Below are 26288 nucleotides of genomic sequence, written 5' to 3'. Positions count from 1 at the left end.
CATCTCAGATTACTTTCCCAAAGTGCTGGGATTACAGGCTTGAGTTACTGTGTCCTGCAGGAAGTCCTAAACCTTTTAAATGGCGAAGTTGAGAGAGAAATTATGAAGTGATCATCATTTTTCATGCCAGCCTGTGAAGAACAGCGGCTTTGTGTAATTGACAGAATTTCACAGAACAGTAAGTATTTTTGTCTCTTGTACCTTGAGGCATAAATTAGACGTGATCAAATCCAGATCTAACTAACGGACTCTGCAAGGAGCTCTAAATGCCTGTAAGGCATTTTCCTTGGCTTCCTGTCTTCTGTTTTCTAAATAGTGAAAACTTTTCACCAGACTTCCTCCATTTTACCTTTTTTTCCTCCAAGTCTGATTTCTCCCTCTCTCTGAGCATTCAGACATCTTCAGTGATAGTCTCATGGTAAGGCTTGGGCTTTGGAGTCAGACTGCGGGGAGGAACTCCTGGTTCTTTTTTGCCCTGTGACTTGGGAGACAGACAGGTGAGGGTCTCTACACTACAGTCCCTCACTTTTAAAGGGGAAGTGAAAGCAGGATCTCCCTTCCTCCTAGAACTTTTGTGAGTATTAAATGATATAAAGCAAATAAAACACAATGTGTCTGAAAATAACAAATGCTCAGTATGTTATTATTCCTTCTGCTATTACTATTTAATTTTCCCAACTAGTGGAAGGAAAACTGGCAGCTTTACTCTAACCATACCCTCATTCCCCATTTCTCTTCTGATATTCCTGTATCTGGGGCAGTGCCAAAGTGTAATTCCCTTCTCAGACTATGGAAACACTTACATGTACTTTAACCTGACTTGACTCTCTTAATGGAAGGAATGCCCACCAGAGGTTTCCTCATGGTTTTTTTTTCAGCATGCTGGGTGCATGCTTCCTTTTCATATGTCAGGAATCCCAACAATAGTCTGTTAGGCAATTGGTGATGTTTCTTGAAAGATTTTGGTTTTTGCTGAGTTGTGTTCATTTTCAGGTCAATGAGTCTGTTAGCTTCAGCTACCTCTGTAATACACATTTATACATGCAGACTTGCAGTTCACACGCTGGCACACACTGATTTGTAAACACACTTTCGACTAAAAAATTCCTCCTTTTACAATTGTCGTAGTTATCTTGGTCATGGTTAACTGGTTATTATCAAAATAGGCCTGTAGGCTATGATCAACCTTCAGTTAACCTGGGAAGTACCAGCTCTAGCAGAGAGGCAAAGAGGGAATTGGCCTTGACCCATTAAGGCATGATGGAAAACAGCCAGTCCTTGGGCTTCGTAATAAGAAAAGTCTTTTTAGACAGAAAGCAAAATCATTGCAGCAACTACCCAGGGTCAGTTATGGAAAGTACTCCCAAGATTCCACAAAGTATATTTGGCTGAGGCAAAGGATACAATACAGTGAGGGGGAAGAAAACAAGGCAAACATCCAGGAGGTCTGGGATATTCCAGGTCCTCTGTCATTTGACAGGTATCTCTTTGTCTTTGGATCATGATCCATCTAGATACATGTAAATGAGATCACTTGGCCTAGACAAATAGGTTAATGGAACAGGGTAGAGTCCAGAAAGAGACCCGCATATACAGGGTCACTTGATTTTTGACCAAAGAGCAAAGGCAACTCGGTGGAGAAAGAGTTCAACAAATGGTGTGAAATAATTGGACACCCACATGTGAAAAAATGAACTTCGATCAAGTGTAAAACTTCAAATTATAAAACTTCTGGAAGAAACACTGGACAAAATATTTGTGATTAGAATCTGCATTTTAACAAAATCCCTAGGTTATTCTTATGCACATTAAAATTTGAAAAGTACTGCCCTGCCCTATAAGGTGTCTTAGTTTTGCAGGTGAAAACCGGGGATGGAGGAGGAACAGTTGTCTCAGCAGGAGGTCAGCATCTGCAGGGACATAAACATATGGTGTAGTTAGGGCCGGGGTTTCATTGAACAAGTTTGTGCAGAAGTTTTTACCAGTGTTCAGCAGAACTTTTTAAAAAGGAGATGGGGCAATGCAATGAGCATTTTATTTCTAGAATTAAATTTCTTCATGTTTTAAAATGACAAGATCATGTTTTTCTTTTTGTAAAATGAAAGTACTAGCAAATTGTAAACTTTTTGTTTAAAATCCTTTTTTAAAAAATTTTTTTGGCAATTGAAAAGTTGGCAACCCTGTGCTGTACTCACTACCCTTTTAGTTGTTTTTGTTACTGTTTTTCCTGACCTGTGAGATCCAAATGTTTGTCAGCTACCATGTTAGAGAACTGAGTGTTACAGGAAAGAGGTCCCAATCCAGACCCCAAGAGAGGGTTCTTGGATCTCGTGCAACAAAGAATTCAGGATGAGTCCATAGTGCAAAACAAGAGCAAGTTTGTTAAGAAAATAAGCTACTCCATAGATAGAGTAGGGCATTCCTGAAAGTAAGAGGAGGAACACGTCTACCCTAGGTATAGTGCTTGTATTATAGGATAAAAAAGATTATGGGGAGATGTGCTCTGCTGACAAAGGTTTGTGATAAAGGATTAATTGTCTTAATTACTATATTTTTCAAGAATTGATATTATTATCTTTAAAGGAAAATTAGGAATGCTTTTGTTTTCAAGATGCTGGGATATTAGGACACTCCGAAGTCTGAATCTGTTTAGTAATCATTATCAGTTTGTTCCCTTAACCATAAACATCTAGAGGCCAGGAATACCGAACTTTCTGGGAATATAGCCCAGGAAATCCCAGCCTCATCTTCCTAGCCCTTAATCAAGATGGAGTCACTTTGGTTTGAATGCCTCTGACAAGAGTAGTTTAGTGTAGAGTATGGGACCAGCGTTGGGCAGCTAGGGTGAATAGGGCCGGAGAAGCAGACAGAGGTCAGCTCTTGGAAGGCCTGGTAAACTATAAAGTTGGACATGGTCCTCAAATCTTTGACGGTTCTGACATAATTAGATTTGGATTTTAGAAAGATGACTAAAATGACTGGGTGAAGAAGGGATCAGAGAAGGATGAAATAGGAGTAGAGAGACCAGCTAGGATGCTCCTGGGGGTGGGGTATTAATGAGAGTGTGAACAATGCAGTATAGATAGCAAAGAAGACAGATTTTAGTCACGTTAAGAGGTAGAATTTGACAGAGCTGAGCAACCTTTTGGATGGAAGAGATAACTTTATATTATTTAAATTATTCTCTGACTTTAAACTTTGGTGAATTTAGTATTGCCAAATAAGTGCAAGTGAGTACATTTCTTAAACCTCTTAAATGGATTGATTTAAATGACTGTAGGTTGACTGAGCTTCTGTGCAGTGTAGTCCCTCGAAGACAAAAAGAAACTCATTAAAATGAGATCAGAGGGTTAATCCATTTGCACACATCAGTACCCATTCATGAAAAGCTATACCGTGTGAGTCAGAAAATGCTGATTTCATTCATTTTATTACTTATATAACTCCTTGGGAGTATGCTGGCTAGTAAAAATATTGGGCACTGCTAAGCTTTTTGGATTCTTATTTTTGGAGGGCTTAACTTGATACTGCTGCATATTATGCAGAGCAGTGATTTACATATTATGCTTCATAACAGAATGGCCTTTGGTGGAGGGACTATGTGGCTTGTCAGCCTTAGCTCCAGGTCAAGATTCTTTAGAATTTCAGAATCTTTTTGCAATTTGATAAATTCTTGAAGAAGAAAATTTTAGGAAATAATTTAGTTTACAACTATTGCTTTTACCTCACTTTCCCCACAAAAACAAAAATAAGGGCTAATAAACAGCAGCTTCTGTCTTTGTGGCTTCTCTGTGTATTTAATGAGTTTACATGTATGCTTTTTTATTGCCACAGTTTAAAATCAAGGGAGGTTAAGAATATAATGACTTGTCTCTGGCAAGAGACTTTTCTCCAACCAAAAATATAAAGAAATTTTGTTCTCGTGGGCTCATCTCCACTTTTGTACACATGTGCTTTAATGTATCAAGGAACATTGATGCACAGTTCTATAGAAGCTTATGAGAAAGGCTCAGTGTGGAAAGAAAGGTAACGTGATTTTGATTTATGAGATTTATTAACATTCGTGAGTATACATTATGCATCACAAAATCCCACAGGAAGAAACGTTGGTTATAGGAGGAGGGGTTATCTGTATACTGTGGTTTTCCAAGATAACATGAGATTTTTTTCAGCCATTCATTCAAAAATCATCATTTTATTCCAAGCAGAATTGTAGAGGGCAGTAGTTATTGTTGTTTGTTTATTTGACTTGGCAGAGGAAAGATGTATTATCATTGTCCTTTTTGATTTTTTTTGTTTTATACCTCGTTTGCATTTCTACAAGGCATGTCAGATGTATTTAAAGTTTGTGAGAAATGGTTAGTCTTACTTTTAAAAATAGGCTAGATTATGAGAGCTTTTATGATTCCATCTAGAGACTACTTGTTTCTTTGTCATAAAAGGAAAGTAGATGGATATTCAAAATAATGTAGATTATTTAATGTGGAATCTGAATTATTTTATGCCATTTGGTGTTTTTCAGTAGTGAGGAGAATTTAATCTTCTAATAAAATACATTTAAGCACTGCAGAAGTAGGTATTTTCATCTACTCCACTAACTTCAAAGCAGCTTATAATGCTACTACCTCCTTTCTCATTGACATATACTACCATCATATATATTAAGAATATTTGACATGAGAGCTTTTAAAAAATTTCTAGCAGGATTATTCTGATACTGTGTATCAATTATTATTATTTTTGACATTTAGGCAATTATGCTAGATAATTAGTCTCAGCTGTTCAAATCTTTAAAAACATAATTTATTCAAGGTGTTCATTCATTTTAGAAGCCCAGAATTTGTTATCTAGAAATAAAGCGTTTTATCTGTGAACTTTTATTAATACCAATAAAGGATATTAAATCAATTCAGATTGCTAAGTAAATGACAAAAGTGTTTAGAACTGCTTGAATTAATAATCACTACTATTTTTCTACTCATAATCTCTTTGTGCTCCCAGAAGAGGCTGTTGTATATATTTATACAATTGTTGATATGAGTCAAAAGCCGAAGATTTTTAGAAACATTTCTTGTGGGCAATTTCAACTATATACAACACACAAAAATAGTGATATATCCATCACCCGGCTTTAGTTATCAACCTTTGCCTATCTTGTTTCATCTGTCTACTCCGTCCACCTTTGTTGGGTGTGGATGCTGGTATTTGCAGTGAACAAATTTTAGATTACTGTATCATTTTGCCTGTTAATGCTGTAGTACATATCTTTAAAGGATAACTGGTTCCACATACCCCAGTACCTTTATCACACAGAAATAAATAAATAGGCTGGGTGCGTTGGATCACTTAAGTTCAGGAGTTCAAGACCAGCCTGGCCAACATGGTAAAATCTCGTCTCTACTAAAAATACAAAAAATTAGCTGGGCATGGTGGTAGGTGCCTGTATCCCCAGCTATTCTGGAGGCTGAGGCAGGAGAATCTCTTGAACCCAGGAGGCAGAGGTTGCAGTGAGCTGAGATCACGCCATTGCACTCCAGCCTAGGCAACAAGAGTGAAACTCTGTCTCAAGGAAAAAAAAAAATGAACAATAATTTCTTAATATTTAACATTTTCAAATTTCCTAATTTGAACATCTTTTTACTGTTGATTTATTCAAACAAGTAGACAAAGTGCATGCACTTTATTTAAGTACACTAAGATTTTGATGTGGTTTACCTCACCATCTTCCTACATAACATTTATCAAATCATTTAATTCATCTAGAGTCCTAGCTAGTATCTTCACACATCTGCTGGAGATGATTATATCTTTGCTCTGCTTACTGGGATGATTTATAAGGGATAAAGAGAAATAGAGACAGTGAAGGCAGAAGAGCTGTTTTCTGCTCTGTTCTATTTGATCTTGTTAGTAGAAGTTATTTTCTAAACCCACGTTCTACCCAATTTGGGTCCATCTTATTCATGGAGTATTTCTAGTCACTACTGAAATATAAGCAATGGTATTGAAAAATGTGTTTGGTATGTTTCTTATGAGAACATAGCAAAGAAAAGTGGTTATAATCTAATGATGTATGATTGGATTCTTCTTTTCTCTGATGTGGTTACATGCATTCCTAGAGAATATTTTTGTCTAATGTTCCAGGATATCAGGAAAATGGGAGTGTAGTTGAGTTACAGTCATCGTAATAATCATACCATTTTGTCTGGGAAAGGAAATAAATTTTGATCTGATCTGAGCTAATTTCCTTGTCACTAATTGCCTTCATTTTAGGATTGGCATTTTTCAAAATTTGTCTGAGTTTGAAACATTATCTCTCAATTATTGACCTTTTCCCCATTTTCTTATTAGTCTTTCCAGTTATAGATATCTTAGACCCTTTCATTTTAATCTTTTTTACTTTGTTTTTTATGTTTAACCTTTCACATTTTCCATTTCTTTGTCTCTGTGAAGACTGTATTCTATTAATAGATTGCTTTTCATTTATCTTACAGTTTAGACATTCTCTTTGCTTGTATCTAATATGAATTATTTGTCCATTGAAATTTTTATTTTATTTATTTTATTTTTTGAGACAGAGTCTTGCTCTGTCACCCAGGCTGGAGTGCAGTGGCACAATCTCAGCTCACTTCAACCTCCACCTCCTGGGCTCAAGTAATCCTCCTGCCCCAGCCTCCAGAGTAGCTGGGACTACAGGTGCACTCCACCACTCCCTGATTATTTTATTTTATTTTATTTTATTTTTGTATTTTTGTTAAAATGGAATTTCACCATGTTGCCCAAGCTGATCTCAAACTCCTGAACTGGAGTGATCCTTCCACCTTGGCCTCCCAATATGCTATAATTAGAAGTGTGAGCCACCATGCCCAGACAGAGATTTTTATTTTAGTAATAGCATTCTGAACCAGAATAACTTTTGCAGACCTGCTTCGTGGCCAGCCTGTGGGCATCTGTCTTTAATAGCTGTACCTTTGGCAACTCTATGAAGACAGTTTGAGAGAGAGAGAGAGAGTGTGTCATTCTGCTGTTTTTCTTTTTTGTGTTTTTAATTGTGGTAACATATGTATAACATAAAGTGTATAATTTTAACTATTTGTAAGTGTTCAATTCAGTGTCATTAGGTATATTCACAATCTTGTGCAACCATCACCACTATCCATTTGTATAATTTTTTCCTCATCCCAAACAGAAATTCTGTATCCATTACACAATCACTCCCTGTTCCCCTTTCCCCAGCATCTGCTGCGTTTTTTGTTTGTTTGTTTGTTTTTTTGAGACGGGGTTTCGCTCTTGTTACCCAGGCTGGAGTGCAATGGCGCGATCTCGGCTCACTGCAACCTCCGCCTCCTGGGTTCAGGCAATTCTGGGTTCAGCCTCCCAAGTAGCTGGGACTACAGGCGTGCGCCACCATGCCCAGCTAATTTTTGTATTTTTAGTAGAGACGGGGTTTCACCATGTTGACCAGGATGGTCTCGATTTCTTGACCTCGTGATCCACCCACCTCGGCCTCCCAAAGTGCTGGGATTACAGGCGTGAGCCACCACGCCCAGCCCTCTGCTGCGTTTTTAAGATGACTGACCTGGAAGACAGCAGTTAATCCCTCTTGGATTCAGAATAGTAGGGGCCAGGGGCATTCTCTGAATCTGCTCTTTCCATTTACTATTTAATTGTTTCTACTGAGCATTTTTCACATGACTGCCACTGTAAGTGGCTGGAGGAATAGTGGTGAGTAGGATGACACAGACCATGCCCTCCCACTGTGTATGGAGCCAAGAACAATATTTAAATCTATATTATTTCTCTAATGGTATCATCCCGATTTCTCTTACTGGGTGGTATTGATGAACACCCTCATATTGTTGAATTGCTCAGGCTGCCAGGTCAAGGCTGATACTCATATTTCTCTTGCCTGTGAGGGACTCTGGCTGAGGAGCAGATGGCATGGATGATGCTGATACCCAGGGCCCCATCCAGCCTCCCCGATCTTCTGGTGCATTGCTGTTCCCACTACTTCCTTGTGGGCTCCTCCTTACCTTTGCTTGGATAGTGTTCATTTTTGTCTTTAATTTCCCCTTCTTTGTTCTTTTTTTCCCCCTGTATTTACATAACCTTTTTAAAGCACCTCCTGTATGCTAAATACTATATGTGAGAAAAATGAAAGTATTGTAGATACTCTAAAAAAAAAAAAGATAAAAATTTTTAAATTTTTATTCAAATAAAGAATTATTGATTATTCAAGGAATTTCTTGTGTCATGGGAAGAAGGACTTGCTAACTAACATTGATTAATATGATATGTCCCAACACAGGCCTGTGCAAGGTACAGTGGGATTCTGGAGCTTAGTTTTGCCTGAAGAATTGCAAAGGCTTCATAGGGAAAGTGGATATGTGTGTAACTCTGGGGAGAGACAGAGGGAGTCAGGGAAGTGTAAAACCCACAACTATGCAAGGACAGGAAGCAGTGCTTAAGCATTAGTCAGTAAGAGTTAAATTACTAAGAAAACAAAAGCAAGTCTACAGTGCAAGGGCACTATCTGCTGACACAAAATAGTGCTGTTTGTAAGAAAGCTACCAGAATTAAGGCCTTGTGACTTCATCTATTCCTTCCCTGTCTCAAGGTTCTTACTTCTGACTGTTTAAAACAACCATTTTCCAAGTGTATTGTTTGTAATTTCTCACCTGGTATATGGATCCATTTAACCTCATGTTGAGACTTCATTTTACAGATTTTAAAACACTGAGAATGTTGTCACTTGACTGTGATTTTAAAAATTCTAAATTGTGAAGGCTTTCACAGCCCTTGGATTAAGAGAAATGACCCAACTGATAAAAACTCCAAGGGGAGATGGCTGGAATAAATACACCTTGCTGAAACACATGATTGCAAAGAACTGGAATGGCAGAGGATGTTTTTAAAGCAAGAGTGCCGTTAAAAGCCCAAGGTGTTGAAATATAAAATAAATAGCCACACCTCTACTCTCATCACTGATTGCTGAGTTGCTACAGCTATGAGAAAAAATCCAGGTGTATGATTCAGCAAAGTTGTTTCAGTCTGTTGTACCAGGGTCATTAATGTGAGAACTGAGCTACTTGGCAAGAGGGTACCAGAGGCTAGACAATACTGGACAACACCCAGCTTGAGTCCCCCGTTGTTGAAACCCCTGGCCACCTCAATTCACTTGCAGTTTCCACACAGTAGCGTCTGTGTATCATGGAGAAACCCTGGATACAAAAGATGCACAGTGCATTGTAGAAGATGGGGTTTAGTTTATTTAGTATATGTGGTCAGAATGCATTTGCTGGGAAACTCTCAGTTTGTTTTTATTACAAGTAATTAGAGAAATCTGATAATCTTAGAGAAATCTGATAATCATAGAGAAATCATCTTTTAAAAAATCTTTCAGCTATGTTTTCTAAGAATCTCTGCAACATTTTCTGCATTTGAATAATTTTTTTCTCTTTAAATGAATGACTATAAAAACTACAAAAAGGCATTGCTGATCTGACATCCTGTTGCTCAAAGTTTTTCTATTAGTTTCCAGATCGCTGAGGGCTGCCTTCCGTTTGTTTTGCTGTTGTGGGGTGTGATCTGCAGAAAACGATTCCTTGGAAATTCAGGGTCTTCAAAACACAGTGGGATTCACTTCTCCCAGCCCCTACCCCAAGTTACTTCAGTGGTGGCAAAAATAACAATTGTCCCCTGGGAAATGAAGCTCATTGCTATGGTAACTAATGAAGGTTGCATCATTCTAGGGCACATTTTTAAAAGCCTGATTTCAACATGGGTAGACGCCCCGTCTTATTTTATTCAGTAGCTTAGCAACCTGTGGTATACTGTTTGTTGCCACCCCCAGCCTTCCCTTTTCTCTCAGAAAAATGACCTATATAGATAGTATTTTATTGTAGGCATGTTTTCACTGTGAATATAGTTCAGCTGTTAGTTGTGCTTATGATGACCTTATTTTCTGGACTGAAATTCAGGACTTATTTTTTGTCTGTGAAGTAAAGAAGGATTTTCTTCTGCCTCTTTGCTGGCATGTGCTAAGGTCTTTGCAGATGTTTTTCTCTTGACACCCCTTCACTCTTGGTGTTTGTCTTTGTTTTCAGCCTTCTTTTTTTATTCTCTGGTAGCTACTCCTTTTATGGTGATGTCTCCCAAATCTTAATTTTCAGCCCAGGTCTTACCCCTGAACTTCATGTAGACAGTTTTCTCTGCAACAGTCCTACCTGGATTTTCCCCACACGCAGTGTGTTCAAGATGAACTCAGCATTGCCTTCCACAAAAATCACTTATTGATGAATGACACCACCATTCATGTGACACCCCATATCCAGCCAGCCCCCAGGTCCTGATACTTCTACTTCCTGACTGCTCTAAAATCTGTCTCTCTCTCTCTCTCTTTTAGGCCTTCATCTTGATTTATTTGGTTTACTGCCTACATCCTCCACACTGGTTACTTCAAGGTAACCCAGCCTTTTCCAGGCTGCCCCCAAACAAACAAAAGCAAGCGTGGTTTTGTGACCAGCATCCTCATCCTCAGCATCGGTGGCCTTCTGCCTGTTCTTTGTCCAGGCTGGATTCTCACCACTCCTGCTCACTTTGTCTTCGGTGGCAGAGGCCATGATCCTGCAGAACATGCTCCTACGTCCTCTCCACTTTCCTCTGACAAATGCCTGTTCACCTTGCATTTCAGGCACTATCATCTCTGAGAAGCTTTATCTAACCCTGCCTGAGCACCGGCTTTGTAGTCAGAGTTAGATGACCCCACGTGTTCCTGTCACAGCATGGACATCTGCATACCTTACCTCTTATCTTGCTGTGTTGTAATGTTCTGTGACCTGTCTGCCCCAGTGGACTGTGAGCTTCCTGATGACAGAGGTAGCACTTGTTTGTCTTTGTGGTTCCAGTGTGTTTCACATACTGATACCTAGTATGTGTTTGATAAATGTTTGTCGAGTAAATGAACGACTCAACAAGTCAATGAATGAATGTATAGAAGTGTACTTGTGTGGCAATGGGGGAGAATTCCGAACTTCTAGATTTTAATAGTCTTGGAAAATCCCTGTTGTTCCAGAACATGTTGTTTATTATCTCCATCACTATAAGCAGACTCCTAAAGATTGCTAGACTATAGCACAAAGGATATATCTTTGCAGGCTAGGATTGGTAGGGGCGTGAACCTGGTGTGGTGCTTTGGCCATATACAGTTTGCCCTTCTTATCTGTGGGTTCTGCATCCATGGACTCAACCAAACTTGGACAGAAAATATTTGGGGGAGGTGGGGAGGAAGGATGGTTGTATCTGTACTGAATATGTATAGACTTTTTTCCCTCGTCATTATTTCCTGAACAGTACAATATAACAACTGTTCACATAGCATTTACATAGTGTTAGGTGTTATAAGTAATTTAGAGATTAAAGTCTGAGAGGATGTATGTAGGTCGTATGCAAATACTGTGCCATTTTATAATAGGGACTTGAGCATACAAAATCTAGGGGAGGTCCTGGAACCAGTTTCCCATGAATATAGTCATGTGTCACTTAACAGTGGGGATGCATCCTGAGACATACATCATTAGGCAGTTTAGTCATCGTGTGATTGCCATAGAATGTACTCACACAAAACTATATGGTGTAGCTTACTACCTACCTTGGCTGTATGATACATATAGCCTATTACTCCTAGGCTACAAATTCGTACATCATATAACTATACTGAATACTGTAGGCAACTGAAACACAAATGGTAAGTATATGTGTATCTAAACATATCTAAACATAGAAAGTGTATGGTAAAAATATGGTATTCAAATCTTAGGGGGACCAGGTGCAGTGGCTCATGCCTGTAATTTCAGCACTTTGGGAGGCCAAGGCAGGAGGATTACTTGAGGCCAGGAGTTCGAGACCAGCCTGGGAAACAGTGAGACACACGTGTGCGCGCACACACGAGTCAGTTTAGCAACTGTGTCTGGTAAAACTCTACTGCAGCTTATGTGTGTCAGCACAGTTTAAAACAAGAAAGTCAAATACAAAACTAAAAATTAGGATCTCAAAAAGGGAGCATATGATTCCCTGCTATGTTCAACTATGATTAGTTGAACATGGGAGTCCCCCTCTGCATAATCATACTGGCTACTGTGCTGAGTGGTGTCACACTTCTCCTAGTTAAGGTTGTAACTGAGGCAGGCACTGAATTCAGTCCTTTGGAGAGAAGTTGAGGTGAGATTGGAGACGTGGTGGGAATTCCCTGTTCTTCCTTATTTCTTTAGGAAGTAAGGGTTGGAGCTGTGCAATTAAGGATTCATAGTTCCCTCCCATCATCTCACCTAGCACAGCATATAGGCTTCTCAGTATCAGTCTAGCTTCTTTACTGCCTTTTTGCACCAGGCCTCTGTCCAGAGGTGCAGAGGAGTTCCTGACAGTGGACAAGTAGGTTGGGGTGGCCATGGCCATAGGGGAGAGATTTTTGATTGATTCTTTTAATCTTTCATGAACAATGAGCACCAGTTTTTGATCTGATAGAGTGCTTTGCCTTGGGGCAAATATCAAGTATGGTAAAATATCAAATATCAAGTATGGTTCCTTCTCTGCTTGTATTTATAGTCCATTAAGGAGCAAACCAGCACTGATCCTAGTAGAGTTTTGATAAACACCACAGTTTATCCAACATCTGTTGTAACCTTAAAGAAGCAATTTTGGAGTGAGGGAAGGGAACTTAGAGGACAGGTCAATAGGTACTGCAAACTCCCATGGCACATGTATACCTGTGTAACAAACCTGCACGTTCTGTACATGTATCTTGGAACTTAAAATAAAAATAAAAGCAATTTTGTTTTAGGTCTAACGAATAGGGTTAATATCTAAAAGTAACTTTAATCTGTTGAAATGTGATCAACTATATCCAGTATAGAGTGAGATTATGCTGTTTTTGAATAGCTCAGGCTAGGCGCAGAGGTTCATGCCTATAATCCCAGCACTTTGGGAGGCCAAAGCAGGAGGATCACTTGAGGTCAGAGGTTCGAGACCACCCTGGCCAATATGGTGAAATCCCATCTCTACTAAAAATACAAAAATTAATTGGGTGTGGTGATATGTGCCTGTAATCCCAGCTATTCGGGAGGCTGAAGCAGGGGAATCCCTTGAACCTGGGAGGTGGAGGTGACAGCGAGCCATTGCACTCTACACCCATGTAGTAGATGTAGCCTACTACATACCTGGGCTGTAAGATTATGCTACTGCACTTCAGCCTGGGTGACAGAGTGAGACTCTGTCTGAAAAAATTAAAAATTAAAATAAATATCCCTGTTGCTGAACTACTTAGACCCCCTGTGGGCTTACTCATCTTAGTATTTTTTAGATGAGCATGGTGTCTCTCCCAGTGTTGGTTTCTGCCTTGTACTGGGAGCCTGGGACAGAAGAAGAGGCAGGGAGAGAAGAAAACAGCAGGTGCAAGATGGACTGTGTAGTGCATTTGGCCTTGTCATTCTGCTGCGAACCCAGGGCTTTGTGTGGGGGGTGAAAGGACACTTTCCTTGCATTTCAGTGGTCAGACATTTTTCTTCCTAAATACCCTGACCTCTGCTGGCTTAATGTGACTCTTAATTACAGTTGTCAGTTGTCATTTTCTGAAAGTTTTCTTCAGGGAAAAATGTTTTTCGTGTTATTTTTAAAATGCAATTTTCAGAAAAATTAAAACTTTAAGGCTTTGCATAGTAAAATTTACATTTATTTAGGAAATTCCTAACCATCCAAATGGTACTTTTGGTTTCTAAGATGCAGAACCTTTTTTTCTTTTTAAAACTGCTCTTGTACCTCAGGAGATAAGAGAACAGATACTTTTATATGCTGTACTTGTATTTTTAGGTGTAAAGATTTATCAATTGCCTTTAATACAAGTTGGTGTAAGGAGGGCAGTACATTTAGTGAAGAGAGCTCTATTTAATCGGGTATTGTAAAGATTAAATATATGTGTAAAGTGTTTTGGGGGCTGTAAGTTCTTTAGAAATGTTTGTTACTAGAAACAGCTGGTTTTTGTTTGCCGATCTTGTACCTTGTAACTTTGCTTAATTTATTAGCATTAGTTGTTTTATTAGCCTTTTGTTTCTTTTTTTTGCCGAATTACTCTGACTAGGACTTTTAATAATGTTGAATATCAGTGATGAAATTGGACATCCTTATTTCTGATTTTAGGGAGAATGTTTTCACTATTGAGTATGATGTTAAGTATGAATTTTTCATGAATGTCCTTTATTAGATTAAGGAAGTTTTCTTCTATTCCTAGTATGCTATGTTTTTTTCTATGAAAGATTGTTGAATTTTTCGCACTCGTGTGTGTGTGTGTGTGTGTTCATTCTATTAATGTGTTGTATCACGTTGATTGATTTTCTTATTTTTGAATTACCCTTACATTCCTGGGATAAATCACACTTGGTCATGGTATGTCATCCTTTTAATGTGCTGTTGAATTTGGCTTACTAATGTTTTGTTGTAGAATTGTGAATCTCTCTCCATGAAGATTTAAGTATGTAGTTTTCTTGTGGTATCTTGTCCAGCTTTCATAGAATGTGTTATAAAGTATTTCTTCCTCTTGCATTTTTCTTAAGTTTGAATAGGATTGTTGTTCATTCTCTTTTATATGTTTGGTTGACCTCGTCAGTGAAGCTGTCTGGTTTTGTACTTCTCTTTGTAAAGAAGTTTTTGATTATTGATTCAATCTCTACTTGTTTTAGGTTTGTTGAGATTATCAATTTCTTCTTGAGTCAGTACTGGTAGATGGAATTTGTTTATTTAATCTAGATTGTCTAATTGGCTGGCATATAAAATTTTCCCTATAATCCTTTAAATTTCTGTTTAGCTAAAGGTTTGTTATTTTTGCTGATCTTTTCAAAAAAATGACTTTTTGTTTCATTGATTCTAATTTTTTTTTTCTTTCCTCCTCTAATCTTTGTTATTTCCTTCCTCTGCTGACTTTGGGTTTAGTTTGCTTTTCCTAAGTATAAAATTCGGTTATTGTGATCTTCTTTTTTAATATAGGTATTTATAGCTACACATTTCTTTCTGAGTACCTCTTTCTAAGCCCCTAATGCATTTCAGTGTGTTGTGCTTTCATTTTCATTCATCTGAAAGTATTTTCTGATTCTCCTAGTCACTTCTTCCCCAGTTTGTTATTGGTTTTAGCCTCATCCCGTATAGTTGGAGAAGATACTTTGTATGATTTCAATCTTAAAATTTATTGAGACTTGTTTTACAGCCTAACAACTCATCAATCCTAGAGAATGTTCCATGTGTACTTTAGAAAAAAATATATGTTCTGCTGTTGGTTAGAGTGTTGTTTATATATCATTAAATCTAATTGGTTTGTAGTGTTTTTCAAGTCTTCTGTTCTCTTATTGCTCTTCTGTATGGATGTTCTATCTTTTATTTTAAGTAGTGTATTAAAGTCTGCAATTATTGTAAAACTCTATTTCTCCCTTTAAGTCTGTCAGTGCTTGCTTTTCATATATTAATATTTTGGGGGCTCTGTTCTTTAGAGGATATATATTTGCAATTATTATATTTTCTTGATGAATTGACCCTTTTGTCGATACAGAGTAGTATCCTTTTCTCTTGTAATAAATTTTAACTGAAAACCCATTTTATCTGTTATTAGTATACTCACCTAGCTCTCTTTTGGTTACTATTTGAATGGAATGTCTTTTTTATTGTTTCATATTCAACCTATTTTTGTTTTGGAGTTTGAAGTAAATCTCGTTTAAGTAGCATAGAGTTGGACCATGTGTGTTTTTTGTTTTGTTTTGTTTTGTTTTGTTTTTAAATCTCTTCCTATCGCTTTGAGCAAACAGGACTGTCTTTGTTTTAACTCCATTCTACCAGTCTTTTTTTTTTTTTTTAATTTGTGAGTTGAATTTAGTTATATTTAAAGTGATTACTGATAAGGAAAGACTGACTTCTGCCATTTTGCTGTTTATTTTTTATATGTCTTAAATCTCTTTTTGTTTCTCGATTTCTCCACTATTGCCTTCTTTTATGTTTGATTGATTTCTTTCTCATGTACCATTTTGATTCTCTTATTTTTCTCTTCTGTATAACTAAATTTGTATTATCTAGTTTAAATTAATATCAATTTATTTTTACTAGTGTACATTAACTCTGCTCCTAGTTAGCTTAGTTCCCACCCCTTTTATTGTCCATTTACAAAGACAGATTTAAAATTCTTGTTTTATGTGTATGTCTTTTAATTCATTTAGGAAACAGAAAGAGGAGTTAAAATATACAGTGATACTTGCTTTTATATTTACTTGCGTAGTGACCTTTACCAGTAATCTTTAATTCTTGTATGGCTTCAGGTTACCATCTAGTGCCCTTTTGTTTCAGCCTGAAAAACTCCTTTAACATTTCTTGTAAAGAAGGTCCACTAGTAATGAATTTCATTAGCTTTTGTTTATCTGAGAATGTCTTAATTTCCCCTTCATTTGGAAGGATACTGCAGCTAGATAGAGAATTCATCTGTCTTACTATAGGAATTCCGTATTGCATTTGTTGGTACACTTGATGATGTCCTATTGGTCTCTCATGGTCTTTATTTTTTTTTCTTTCTTCTCCTCAGACTGGATAGTTTCAGTTGTCTCATCTTCAGGTTTGCTGCCTCTTCTGACTCTTAAAACCTGCTGTTGAACCTCATTATGGAATTACTTATTTAAACTATTGTACTTTTCAGCTCCAAAATTTCTATTTGATTCCCTTTTGAAATTTCTGTCTCTTTATTGATATTCCCCATTCGTTCATAGAACCTTGTCCTGATTTCCGTTGTTCTTTGTCTATTTAAAACTGTTAAAGTCTTGGTATAGTAAGCCTGTTCTAGCTTTTTCATGGATGGTTTCTGTCCATTTCTTCTCTTCTTTTTCTGTGAATTTTTCTGTCAACTTTTTAATTTTAATTTTTCTTCGTGTATTTTGCAATTTTTGTTAAGAACTAGACATTTTGAATATTATAATGCAGTAATTCTGGAAGTCATATAATTCTCCCTCTCCAGGGGTTGCCGTTCTTACTAGTTGAATGCTAAAGTTATCTGTTTGTTTAGTGACTTTTCCGAACTATTTTTGCAAAGACTACATTCTTTGTTGCATGTGATCACTGAGGTCCCTGTCCTGTTATCTCTAAGGTCAGCCAGTGATTTCCTTAAATGCCTGCATCCAATAACGATAAAAACGTTTCTGTATCTAATTTCTTTTGAAAGATACTGCTTGGGAAGCCCTTCAGCCCTAAGGGTTTGAAATGATAGCCAGCCTTTGCTCCAATCTCTAAGTGAATTTACAGGCAAATCAAAACACACCCCTTCCAAACTGTGGAGGACGATGTTCACTTCCTGGTACAAGCAGGCCAGTCAAGGAATATGAGCCGCAGTCTCGGTGGCTGCCTACCATAGAGATGGAGCTGACAGTTCTTGAAAAATCAGCTTAATAGTTGATTTAGTGAAAGGACTGCTTTGGAGTGTCTTATTCCACCATCTTCTGTGATGTATGCTGATATGTGTGTCACTATATTAGCAGTATGTGTATGCATAGGTTTAATTCTTATATAAGTTATTTACCATTGTATCTGTTCACCTCACAAATTAGTATAGTTGACCAAAAGGACTGAATTTTGCACGTATATGTAGTGGTGTCACTACATATCACTACATCATAACTTCTGACTGTGCAGATAAAATATTCTTTCTTTATTATATCTGTAGTTGGTCTAGACTTTTTTCTACTCCTTATTTATAGAAGACCTCCTAATTAGCTGGAGCAGGGGAAAGTGGCAGATATAATTTAAAACTTTGTCCAGTGTGATGACTTAAATAATATCTTTAGGAAGTATCTAACTCTCTCTGAGATAAAAGTGCTCAGTTTCTCACTCTGCTTTTAACCCTGGAATGGCTTAAGAGTGTGGGGTGGGGTGTGTAGCCTATGATATCTGGGCAGTGTGATACTGACTTTTTCTTTCTGTTTGATGTTCACTATTTCCTCTGGTCTCTGGAATAATACCTTTTAACCTCCTACTTGTGTTTGCTTTGCTGGCATATGCTGATGATGTTACAGCTGGTAATTCATGGTTAGGCATTTCTGTTTGGTCAGAAACTCATGGTGCTTCCCAGGTAGTTCAGTCTTTGGCTTCTGCTCTGAGTTCTCCTAGGTATCTGCCTTGTCTCTCTACAGCTGCTGGCCTGGAACTTCATGCACAGCCTTTGCTGCAGTATAACCCTGTTCCATAGCAAGCTCCATGGATACCACTAGCTCAGAAAATCTGCCTCAGAGCTTATAATTATTTGAGCATGTTGAAAAACTCCCTTGAGACAATGGCTTGGCTTACAAAATCATGGACTGTATAATCCTTCTGTTCAGGTCAGATACTGCATATTTTTTTATTTGATCTCTTGTAGTTGCTTCACTAATAAAACCAAATAGTTCTCCAGCAGTCTTGGGCAAAGATCAGTTGCTTGGAAAGGCAAAACAACAAGAATGAAAATAATAATTTTTAATTTTTAAACACTCTCGTGATTATACACATGGCATGATATTTAGAGTTATATGTAATTCTAAATGTGTAGAAGCCTCAAGCTTAAGGAATGTAGAATGTTTAGAGAGGTATATATGGTGCTCATATGTATGTATTTATGTTAAGATACATATGTATATGTATTATGTGTAGTTAAGATATTCTCTCTCTCTCTCTCTCTCTCTCTCTCTCTTAATTTGTTAAAGTTTTGAGACAGAGTCTCACTCTTCTTGCCCAGGCTGAAATGCAATGGTGTGATCTTGGCTTACTGCAACCTTCGCCTCCCAGGTTCAAGTGATTCTCCTGCCTCAGCGTCCCGAGTAGCTGGGATTACAGGCGCATACCACCATGCCCTGCTAATTTTTGTATTTTCGGTACAGATAGATTTTTACCGTGTTGGCCAGGCTGGTCTCGAACTCCTGACCTTAGGTGATCCTTCTGCCTTGGCCTCTCAAAGTGTTGGGATTACAGGCGTGAGCACCGTGCCCGACCTCTCTCTATGTAATATTAAGAGGTTTGTTTTCTATGTATCAACATTTTCCCATGACTAAGAATAATGTGATTTCATGCACATATTTTCTTCTATTGTAGGACAGTTCGTGTTTGGTTAAAGAGGGACAGCGGACAGTATTGGCCAAGCATATACCATGCAATGCCTTGTAAGTATTCAAATCTCTGTCTTGAAAAACCAGACATATACCCTAACTCTCCTTCCTTCGCAGATTGCCTTCTCTGTATTTTTTTCTTAAGTAGAGAAGACAGGTTCGGATTCTCATTATAATGAAAAGTACCATATTAAATCATTTTAGATTTTCTAAGGCTTTCACTATGTAAAGTAAGAAAATTGTTGTGAAATTGACTGTATATTCATAGCTGTTGAATAAGATTAATGGAAGAAGGACTACAGCAAATAGGCTTTCTGATTGCAGCAGTCTTCCCCTCTCTTTTCCAACTTTTTGTTCAGCTATTTTGTAAAGTATGTCCTTAGGCAATTCAGAGTTTTGTCCAGTGATTACATTTGGAAAGTAAATTTGTCCTTGCCTTATTGTTACATCATTTATTCAAATTCAAGACATTCAGCATTGAACATTCAATTCTAAAAGGATTTGCTTAGGATTGAAACGTTCTAATTAGAAGTTGATTTCATTTCCCCAAGATCTTATCTGAGGATTATGTCCTTGCACTGATAAATAATGAATCTTCCAAGTACACTTTTAAAAGAAAAAAGATATGTGTGATTCTTAGATTATTCCATTTGCAGTAGTTCCTCCACAGCTGCAGAAGAATTGACCCCCCAAAATAAGAAGTTTCTTTTTAGTCTAGCCTTTTAATTTTAAAATTAGTGAAGTTTGGGCATCCTATGCCATGTTTATTTTAGTGTAAAATAATTAAACTTATTATCATTTGTATTAAACATTTCCCTTACTCCCCTTCCTTCAAACCTTCATTAAAATGGACATTGTAGAAAAATCCCCCAGGTTTGTTGTTTGGACTCCTATACTTTCGGCTTGCTGCAGTATATATTTCCTCTCTTGATATAAGTATACCAGTTTCAGAAGCACATGCCAAAATAAATTCATGCTAAATTGTAGATTTGCTTAAAATTATGCTTCTGGCAAAAGAATACTGTAATAAACAACAATTTTGCTTGTTTATAAACAAATGATTATTAACAATGTAATGGTTTTCAATGACTTTCAAATTATCTTTGAAGCTTTGCGTGTTTTTAGAATTTTATAGTAAATAGATGATAACCAAGCTGAACCAAGTATTCAACCCTTTTTATTGGGGAAGAAGAAACTTCATGTAATTCTAAATACTATATCCTTTCTTACCTGTTTTGCTTCTAGAAGATACTATTGTACGTTATGAAATCAAGCTGAACTTACTTTTTAAGCCATGGCAGTGATGAGAGTTTAGCTAAATGAAGAGGGAGAGCATTCTCTAGGTTTTTTTTTTTTAAGGACAGAGTCTTGCTCTATCACCCTGACTGGAGTACAGTGGCACCATCTTGGCTCACTGCAACCTCTGCCTCCCACGTTCAAACGATTCTCCTGCCTCAGCCTCCCAAGTAGCTGGGACTACAGGCTCGTACCACCACACCCAGCTAATTTTTGTATTTTTAGTAGAGATGGGGTTTTACCATGTTGGCCAGGCTGGTCTTAAACTCCTGACCTCAAGTGATCCACCCACCTTGGCCTCCCACAGTGCTGGGATTACAGGTGTGAGCCACCGCACCCAGCCATTTTTCCTGTTTTTTTAAATGATTTAACCAGTTTTTTTCTGGTCTTGCTTCATCAAACCTGCCACAGTTTCTAACTGTAAGAGATGAAGGAGGGCTGTAATCCAGCACATTGAAGTTGGCCTCAGAGATCAATAGATCCCATGACGCTGCAAATAGAAGAGGCTAACCTGGGCAAAATGATGGGAATTTGAGGATGGCAAGCAAGGAATTTTCTTGAGATAAGAGAAGCATTAATAGGAACCTCATGAAGGCACAAGATTCCAAGCAATTGGTAACTCATTCCCTTCCCCCTACACAAATACATATACATTTTGGTGTCATCCTCTAATGCTCTCTTTATTGGATATCACTGAGAACACAGAGAAGTTTTTAGTTGCATTTTCATAATTTATTAAGCTATATGCAAGAATGACTAAAGTTCACTATAGCTCCCACACCTCATGTAGGTGCTGCATAAATACTTATTGAAGGATTTAGTCTGATAGGATTACCGTCCATTTTCCTTATGACTGAACATGAACTTTGAGAAAGAGGATCTTGTAATTATTTGTATACTTTGCCTTTGGTTTTCTACTAAATAGAGTTTAAAAGGGATTACTTTGCTATTCAAAATGTGGTCTCTGGGCCGGTAGCATCAGCATCACCTGAGAACTTACTAGAAATGCAGTCTTGGGTTCTACCCCAGAGCTACTCAATCAAAATCTGCATTTAACAAAATCCCTAGTTAGGCTGGGTGGGGTAGGTCACGTCTGTAATCCCTGTGCTGTGGAAAACCTAGGTAGGAGGATTCCTTAAGGCCAGGGGTTCAAGACCAGCCTGGACAACATAGTAGGATGCCACCTCTCTCTCTCTGTCTCAAAAACAAACAAAAAACCCAAACCCTAGATAATTTGAATATACATTAAGGTTTGGAAGCATTATCTTGGGTCGGGCACGGTGACTCAAGCCTGTAATCCCAGCACTTTGGGAGTCCAAGGCGGGTGGATCACAAGGTCAAGAGATCGAGATCATCCTGGTCAACATGGTGAAACCCCGTCTCTACTAAAAATACAAAAAATTAGCTGGGCATGGTGGTGCGTGCCTGTAATCCCAGCTACTCAGGAGGCTGAGGCAGGAGAATTGCCTGAACCTAGGAAGCGGAGGTTGCAGTGAGCCGAGATCGTGCCATTGCACTCCAGCCTGGGTAACGAGCGAAACTCTGTCTCAAAAAAAAAAAAAAAGAAAGCATTGTCTTGTGACATTATACCAAGCATGCGGGTGATCTATGTACATATGTTTATATGGACACATGTAAAGCCTTATCTATATACAGTATTGATTGGTAAATATATGGATATAAGTATACATGCTAGTCAAGCAAATATTTCCTGTGTGTCTGCTGTATACAGGCCATAGATCTAGATGCCAGGGATTTGCAGACAAACAAGATGGATATAGTCAAGATAATTTCAGTAATCTTTTGAATGGATTCACTAAGTGTAGAGATGGAAAAAAAAAGTTATCTTCATCACAATTGGTTAGAAATCGGATTTTGTGTTCCAAGGAATCTTATGCATTCAGATGACTAGTAACTGACCTCTGAGCAAGAATTTAAGATTTGTTTAACTTGAGAGAGGCCGAATCATATTGCTTAAGGAAATAAGCCACGTTTCAATCAGAGAACGTGAAATAGATTTGAGTTTCCAAGGAATTGTTTTGTAGTCCTTCCTATTGAAAGGTGTTTTGTTAAGAGGTTACTCAGTATTATTCTTAAATGATGGTTATGTGGTAGTAGTTTCAAAATAAGTGAAAATATAAAATATATTCAGAGGCTATAAAATAAATACCACAAAGCAGATACAACCATATTTTGTGTTTATTCTAATACATAACAAGTAGTATTCCAACTACAGAAGAAAATTAAAAAAAAATTGTGTGCATTTATTAAAATATGGCTTATTTATTTTGTCTGTTAAAATACCTTTTAAATATAGTATTTGCCATGTTCCAGGTAAGAAAGTAAATTCAGTATAGCTTTGAGAAGAATTTGAAGTTTAATGAAGGTAGGAAGTGGAAGGCATTGAATGAGAAAGAATAAACAGTGAAGGCCAAGTTTGATGACAAGAAAGCTGCTTGAAAGGCAGAGTGTGATGAGACTGAGTGATCTGGGAGGACTGGCAGACAAGAGAAAGAAGAGCAGGCGCATCATGGTCAAAAACAGAAGCACTGCTTCGGGGATGTCTTCCTAGCCTGTCTTTTCTGAGAAGCTCCTCCTCCAATAGGAGGGAGGCAGGAAAAACCAAGCTTGCTTGGTAAAGGCTGTTTGTCCCTGGGCCAATCTGATTTTCCCAGGAATTTAGAATTTGGAGGTGGAAATGCAAGTTTCTGCCTGGGCAGAGCCATTTTACTGGGAACATATAAACCCAAGAGCTGTGAGGCATTTGTGTGCATAGAGAAAGAGTGAAAAAGCTGATCTGCAGAAAAGGTGTGGCGAACCAGGGAGGGAAGAACATCTGGCTCCTGAAGAAAAGGCAAGCCAGTAATGCTCAAGGTTTTCCTCATCCTCCTAATCCCCTGAGAATCCTGGCTCTGTTCTGCCTTTGAGCTCAAAAGATGCCCCTCTTTCTTAATGGATATGCCCATTTGTGTCTAAGTTCACCTGAGCAGATTTCTGTTACTTGTGACAGCAAGTATTTAACTAAGCCTGGGCCTCATTGCACACCTCCTAATTCCTGCTCTTTCAGTTTTTCTGGGATCTCTGTGATATTTAATGAGAAAGGACTGAGTCATGGCCCTATAGGTCCACGGTGGAGTTGAGCTTAACATAGTCTGGGAAAGGTATAAAGAAAGAACGCAGAAAGTAATGTTTGATCTTGTTTAATTTCTTTGGGTAGCTCATTCAACCAATGTTAAGTGTTTCTTCCACATCCAACACTGTGCAATGTACTGGAGATGTAGTAGTTAAATATGGCAGATGGTCTGTGGTGTTTATACTCTGGTGGAGAAGGCAGACATTAAATGAATACCAACCATGATGTGTGGTGAGTGTCGTAACATGGGAAGTAGACATAATGGGGATATGGTCACAAAGTCTCCCTAAGGCAAGTTCATTTTAAAAACCTACTCTCTATAGAGAATTTGGGAATGACTGCTCTCTTGTTTTGTAGTTTGCTATAAGCTAGCTGATTCTTACAGATGAATGAGAAATCAGAGCCTTTCCTTATCAAATATTCTTTCAAAAAGGAATATCCCCTTGGTATATGTTATGTAGTAGCTGTGCATCACCTGTGACAATATCATCTTACAACCTACCCATCTGGAACCCTGCATGAGCTTGTAAACCAGGTCCTTAGGGTAAGAGTGGAAGTTTCAGTTACAGCCATAAATGTGATTATTTGTTCCAGGCTTCTTATAGATACAATTTCAACCACCGTAGTCGCATCGCATTATAGAGAAAAGTTATGTAAAAAGCACAAGCATTTCTATTTCTATGGTTGAGTTATTTCATATTTACTTTACCAGCTAGTTTGCCATTCATGGGGTCAGACCTTTGTCCTTTGAAATGTTGGGGAGGAACCTCTTGAAGGAGTTGGTGGAAAGAGTTGGAAATTTTTCTTACTCTATCAGAGGATTGGATGTCATGCCTGGCACTTATTGCCAGCTTCTCTCTGGGTATGCAGAATAGATCAATCAACTTGGCCGCCAAAGATGTTGCTAAAAGGAGGCTTGAAGAGGGCTGGAGTCTCAGGCCAGGTGTGTTGGACAGTTGGAAACCCTCTTTGGGCTCTGTTGTTGCCAGGACAGGCAAGTGGAGTTTAGTTTGGCTCCTAAGTGTTTATAAATTTTTCCACAAAGCCAAACAAGACTTTTTTTTTTTTTTTCCATTTTTTCAAATGTAGTTACAAATAAATAGGCACACCTAATGTAGCAGTAAAATGACCTGTCTTGTCACCTTCCCAGTTCTCTGCTTTGGCCTGGTGGGATGGCATTTGCCCAATCTGAAGTGCAGTTGGGCTGCTCAGTTTTCACACAAGTATGGACACCTACCATCTGTTCAGTTAACGTTTAAAGTATAGGAACTCAAGTCCTCTCTGAAACATGTGATTTTGAACTGCTTGCTTCCCAGTTTTATCAAAAGCCTGGTTGAAAGAAAGGCTATTTCTGGTGAACAGCATGAAAGATATTTAGTCTGATTATTCCTCTAAATTTGGAGTTTTCCCACTTTGTGTTAGCCTTCTGCAGAAATGCCTTCATTCATTGTGCCCTCGGCTTACATTGACGTGTACATTATATGAAATGCTTTATGGCTGTTTTTGAAGTAATTGTCTGCCATAATATGCAGGATCAAAAAGGTAGAATATTTTTCAGACATGAAGGCCAGGAACTTTTTGCTGTCTCAAATGCAGAACTTCCCATCCTGTGTGACACAGCCTCCTGGTGTCGTCTAAATGGATTACAGGTTCCCTGAGAACTGATTCCTTTAGCTAAGCAAAGGGGTGGAGAAAAGGGTAGAGGGAGGGCTAGTCTCTTCTGTTAATTTCAGTGGCTGTACAAATGTAATTTTCCATGTATATTATGAGGCAGAAAAGATTGGGGGCAACAACCCTAGGAGCTGGTACTTTGTCATTATGGATAATGTGAGGCATAATTGAATCTCATAACATATCTTTAATTTTTTTCTGTTTACAAACACACACACACACACACACACACACACACACACACACACATTCTTCCTTAGTCATGACTACTTTTTGCTTATTTCTGTTGTTTGGTTTTATTGGTTTTATTGTATCTGCTTTTTAAGCCATTTCAAATGGTAGGGAATAATATATTAAGTATAATAAATAATCTTAGTTAAGATAACTATGGAAAGATTATTTGAACACAGTCTATTATTTACATTAAATTCATCCTCCAAAAATGTATTGTTTCCGATTGAAGTATTCAAAATGGCCTGTAGGTTAGACCTGGTGCCTGGGTAGGAAACTGGAATTTGATTTTCATTTTTGATACAATTTACTGAATCACTTTGGGCAAGTCCTTCGCATTTTCTCTGCTTTGAAGCCTAACAGATAAACTATTCTCTTTCTTCTCAAATTTCCAAATATATTTTGGTTGTTAGATATACCAAATAACCATTTGTAAAATGCTTTCAGGTTCTTGATGTTTAACAGTGTTACTCAGTTGATAGTAACTCAGCTGATAGTAACTCAGAGTTATTAGGAAAAATTGGCTACTTTGTGAGATTGTAGCTGGGTTGGTTTCCTTTTCTTATGTATTGGGACTATAATCTTAAGGTAACAGATAAGTTAAAATTGGGAATTTGGAAAATTAAGTTGGTTAATATACGTTCGTGCTTTTATCTGGAATGGAAATGAGTTACTTTGTAAGTAAGTTGAAAGTATTCATTTTCCCATTGGTGAGGAGGACTTTCAGTACCTTCGGACTGTGGAGGTGCTTTGTGTGCTTATTCCACCTCCTCTGCTAGGTTTTGTGGAGTTTGGGGGAAAAGTTCATTTGGGTG

The 26288-nt window shown here is 37.9% G+C and overlaps 1 protein-coding gene across 4 annotated transcripts in view; it reads left to right on the top strand.

The window, feature by feature from the left end:
* Positions 1-26288, top strand: part of WDFY2 (WD repeat and FYVE domain containing 2) — a 191729-nt gene that overhangs the window by 61501 nt on the left and 103940 nt on the right. For all 4 annotated transcript variants that reach the window (XM_003927176.4, XM_074387659.1, XM_074387661.1 and 1 more), the window contains exon 2: positions 19129-19196. In XM_003927176.4, the coding sequence (XP_003927225.2) occupies positions 19129-19196 (68 nt within the window). The remainder of the gene's footprint in view (positions 1-19128; positions 19197-26288) is intronic.

This window comes from Saimiri boliviensis, chromosome 16, assembly GCF_048565385.1.
Source record: "Saimiri boliviensis isolate mSaiBol1 chromosome 16, mSaiBol1.pri, whole genome shotgun sequence".
Taxonomy (NCBI): domain Eukaryota; kingdom Metazoa; phylum Chordata; class Mammalia; order Primates; family Cebidae; genus Saimiri; species Saimiri boliviensis.
This window is presented reverse-complemented; position numbering and strand designations above follow the sequence as displayed.